This window comes from Amaranthus tricolor, chromosome 10, assembly GCF_026212465.1.
Source record: "Amaranthus tricolor cultivar Red isolate AtriRed21 chromosome 10, ASM2621246v1, whole genome shotgun sequence".
NCBI lineage: Eukaryota > Viridiplantae > Streptophyta > Magnoliopsida > Caryophyllales > Amaranthaceae > Amaranthus > Amaranthus tricolor.
In genome coordinates, this window is record NC_080056.1 from 3,901,610 (window position 1) to 3,906,593 (window position 4,984).

General features: G+C 27.3%; 1 protein-coding gene across 1 annotated transcript; it reads left to right on the top strand.

Moving 5' to 3' along the window:
- The first annotated feature begins 2,835 nt into the window (after nt 1-2,835).
- Nucleotides 2,836-4,591, top strand: LOC130825998 (RING-H2 finger protein ATL2). Its single transcript, XM_057691466.1, has one exon. It carries the CDS (start codon nt 3,230-3,232, stop codon nt 4,199-4,201), a length of 972 nt encoding a protein of 323 aa, XP_057547449.1. The 5' UTR covers nt 2,836-3,229; the 3' UTR covers nt 4,202-4,591.
- The last annotated feature ends 393 nt before the right edge of the window (nt 4,592-4,984 follow it).

Sequence of the window (4,984 nt, forward strand, 5' to 3'; positions counted from 1 at the left end):
TCTAAATTTAAAAAATGAAAAACGAGTATGAGTTCGGGTCGAGAAGACCCAAACCCCAAACCTGAACTCAAGACCCACCCTACAAACCTTTACCCTGAACCCTTGATAATCAAAAAATATTTAAAAAATTGTCTCCTATTTAAAATCCTACAAATTCTTTTCTCTTTATTCTTCAATCAAATTTCTGTTTGTGATAAATATAGGTTTTGTAGGATAGAGAATCGAAGCAATTCAGATTAAATATTGATATATGTTTATCAACAACTGAAAGGTGAGGAAATTTCTAAGAGTATGGTGAACATATTCCCCAACATTAGGCTTTTAAGTGAAGATGCCACACTGCAAGGAGTAGTTGGCTTAACATTCCATCTGTCAAAAAAATTAGTCCAAAGTAGATTTGCCTTAAAAATTAAGAAAAATAGTAAGCGTGAAGTCTTTTTATGTGGGGATCTTTTACTTCTATTTACTTTTTGGTATGAATACTAAAATAACTTGGAAATAATAGATTAAGTAGTATGATATTTAGAAAATATTATCATATGTAATGTAACAGTGGTGAAATCATATCAAAAAAAATAATAAAACAAATTCATTAAAACATATTAAAATGAAAAATAAGGTAAATTTAATACTTCTTCCATTTAAAATTATTGGTAATATTAGAAATTTAATATTATTTGTTCATCACTTTTAATTTGTAATTATTTTTTAATCTATGAGCCAAAACATAATCAAGTGTGATCGTATTTGATTCCCCTCAATGCGAAGAATATTAATATTCATTTTTTATGAAATTTTATTATTCAAAGTTAGATATTAAGAATTAAATTGGTGTATTGAATTACGTGAAAAGTCAAACATTATAAGTAAATTGAAACGAAGAAAGTAAGATATACTTAAAACACAAATTCTTGTGAGAGACGATCTAACCGTGAGATGTTTTTTATATATGGGTCGAATAGCCTAATTAAAATAGTTATTAGCATATAAGCTTCTTGTTTTGAAATCGTTTTGCCCAAAAATAATATCTCAATGAATTAGCTCTAATTAAAAAACCAAATAAAGTAAAAGTGAATTAAGTTACCAAACATGAAATTTGCAAATTGCAATGGACAAGGCACAAGTATGAGTAGTTTCCTAGACCAAAAAGTCCAAAGAAAAGTCATTTGCGTGACATCTTCCCTACTTAGTACACCAAAACTCTTCGGAAACAACTCCTTCCTACTACTAGTACTTCCTAGTTACCCCACTATCTTTTGTCCTTTAATTTTCACAATTCACATAAAATAGAGTATTTTGAGCACATTTTCTTTTAACTTATTTTTCTAATTTATTATTTATTTTTATTAGAATTAGATTCGATTAGACCAATTCAAATCAGAAAAGTTCAGATCAAATTAGACCAGATCAAACCAGATTAAATCAGATCAAATCAAATTATTATTATTATTATTATTATTATTATTATTATTATTATTATTATTATTGTTGTTGTTGTTATTATAATAATAATAATAATAATTATTATTATTATTATTATAATTATATTACTATTATTATTATTATTATTATTATTTATTATTATTATTATTATTAATATTATTATTATTATTATTTTTTATTATTATTATTATTATTATTATTATTATTATTATTATATTATGTGTTATTAATTATTATTTCTAATTAATAATAATAATAATAATAATAATAATAATAATAATAATAATAAATTATACTAACTTATTATTGAATTAATTAATTAAATAATAAAAATATATTATTAAATATTTTAATTAATAATAATTATTATTATTATTATAATTAATATTAATATTAATATTAATTAATTAAATACTTAATTAATAAAATAATTAATTAAAAATATATAAATAATAATTTTAATAATATAAATAATGTAATAATAGTATTATTTTAATTAATGAATTAATTTACAATATTAATTAATTAATTAATATTAATATTTATTATTTAATTTCTCAATTAGATAATAATAATAATAATAATAATAATAATAATAATAATAATAATAATAATAATAATAACCTTATGAAACCAAATAAGATCAGATCAGATCAAAAAGATTCAGATCAGATCAGGCTGAATCAGACTAGATCAGACCTTTGTAAATTTAGATCAAATCCAATCAGATCAGACGAAGAGAACTGACCCTTACTATACTTCTAAACCATTATTTTGTTATTCTTTTCTTTTATTTACAAATTAAATTTTAGTTTAATTGATACTAAACTACTAATTAAATTTTAAATTTTTTGTTTCATTCAAAAATTCAAAATTCGATTGGATTAAAGGGTTATAATTTAAAATTTTTGATCATTAACTAAAAAATGATCCACCTTAAACTTGAAAGTATCAAATGAGTTTTTTAAATCAAAACTGTTTTATTTTTTTACTGAAATCACATGATTCTATTATTTAGATAAATTAAGTTCAAATAATATTTTTAGTGAATTAGGACGGAAATCAAGTTATAAAATGTAAATGCCCTAATAAAACAGATAAAAGGTACTACTTCTGATTCAGCTTATTAGCCACCGTTTTTTTGGCATTATTCATTAATTATTTTTAACTTGTTTTTTATTCTTAATCCATACGTCATATAATATCTTGTTTAATTAATCTTGATGCACATATAATTATAAAGAACATTTTATAATTTTAAATTATAAATCATTAGAGTTATAAACAATATAAATAGTGCATCGGTATATGTGCTAAAATAAGATTGAATAATATTAATTTTGTCCAAAATTTATAATATAAATAGAAATATTCTTTATGAAAAAAACAAATATAAAACAATTTAAAATGTCAAACAAACACTTCTTTAAGGAGAACAAAAAGAGTAATAAATTTAAAAAAAATAAATTAAAAAAGTACAATAATGTATTGAGATATAATTCCTCCATTACATTATACATTTATACTTATTCACATTTTTCCACTTAATTTTGAGAACATAGAGAATAGCATTACATGGAATAATGGAATAGTTAAAAAAACTCCCGCGTCTGCCGTCTGAAACTCTAATTTATGTCGTCACTTTGTGGACTCCAAGTCAGTCTCCTCCTTCACTTATACCAACCTTCCATGAAATTTCCTTCCTCACCTTTTAAAATCTTCATACCCATTTCATCTTCCTCAATTTCCCTTCTCCATTCTTCCTCTACCTTAAACCTTCACTAAAATGGCAGATCACATTCACAATAACCATAACGATAGTAAAATGTCTCATCCTTACGTTTCAGAACCTAAAAGCTATGCTCTCAGCGGCCGAATTATGCTAAGCGCCATTATCGTCCTTTTCGCTGTTGTCGTTATCATGATTTGTCTACATGTTTATGCTCGCTGGTACATCCTCCGTGCTCGCCGCCGTCAGATCCGCCGTGCGCGCCGTCGTACTCATCTTGTTTTTTACATCGAGCCTGATAATCCTTCCAATATTGTACCTATTTCTACTCACGGACTTGAATCCTCTGTTCTGAAATTGCTTCCTACTTTTACATTCTCAAAGAAGGAAGAAAATGAGGAAATTCTAGAATGTGCTGTTTGTTTATCAGAATTTGAGGAGAGAGAAAAAGGACGAATGTTGCCTAAATGTAAGCATTGTTTTCATGTTGAATGCATTGATATGTGGTTTCATTCTCACTCTACTTGCCCGCTTTGTCGATCTCCGGTCGACGCTTCTGATATCTCGACGGAATTTGAACCTACGGCTGCTTCAGGTGAGGTTGTTGTTGAGTTGAGTGAGTTGAATCAGAGTCAACTCGGTTTAAATGAGTTGACTCAAGAAGTAGTGCCGAGTCAAGCTGAGTTGTTAGAGGGTTGTTCGGATCAATTTTCATCATCTTCTGTTGGAGGAAGGAGAAAAGGGATGGATATGGTTGGAGTTTCGATTGAAGTACCGCGGAGGAGTCAGAGTTTTTGTTTTCCTGCACCGAACTCGGATGAGTCAGGACCGAGTCGTTCACCGAGTGGGTTTAAATCACCAACGAGTCGGATATTGTCGTTTAAAAGAATACTGAGTAGGGAAAAGAAATCTCCATTGCCTTCCCCTTCGAGTTGTGCCGCTGGGTCGAGTTACCGTGAGTTTGATATTGAGTCAGGTCGAGTTGAATCGTCGAGTCAGATTTTAACCCCAACAACCCCAAAATCATAATCCAGAATTAAAAGGAGAAATTGAGGCGGAAATTAAGGGAACATGGCGGACACGCGACGGCGCAAATAGTGAGGCAATCGAAAACATTCGGCGGAATTGTCAGAAGACGTGCAAACCGCAATCCTCGAGCTTGGGGGTGTCAGTGACCTGTTTACACGTGGCAGGGGCCCACATTGAATTTGTACTTTTTTGACCATCTTGGACTTGTAAATATGAAAATACGGAAATAGGAAAATGCAAATTGAAACTACTCACATAGAAGTAGTTGACAATTTTGTTTTATTCTTTTGTCTAATATTTGTGAATACTCATCAACATCTTACTTTTGTGATACTAATTTTGCAACATTTGAAAGTTACAAAGTTTTTCAATTATTGTTGTGAATTGTGATAGATATACTAAATGTAGACCGTGCTTATTGTTTTTTTTTTTTTAATACATTGTATATAATAATAATGATAATAAATATAATAATAATGAAAATAGATATGCTAATTAATTTTTAGCTGAGTATATTTTGTAATATATGAATATAGTGCAAATTATAATAATACAGAAGTATCATCATCACCATATGAGTGTGATTATGTAGAGTAAAAAATGCAAATTTGTAACTAAAATCAGAGTTGTCTAGGATATTAATGTGTATGTTTTATTTTATTTATATATCAATTGTGATATGTATTTGTTTTTCAATCAAACAAGACGCTACTTTGTTTTTTTAACCCAATTAACCAATATAAAACAACAAATTAACAATAAATTTATACTTCAATTCAATGA

Coding starts and splice junctions, on each gene's coding strand:
- LOC130825998 (XM_057691466.1), top strand. CDS start 3,230: ATGGCAGATCACATTCACAATAACCATAACGATAGTAAAATGTCTCAT.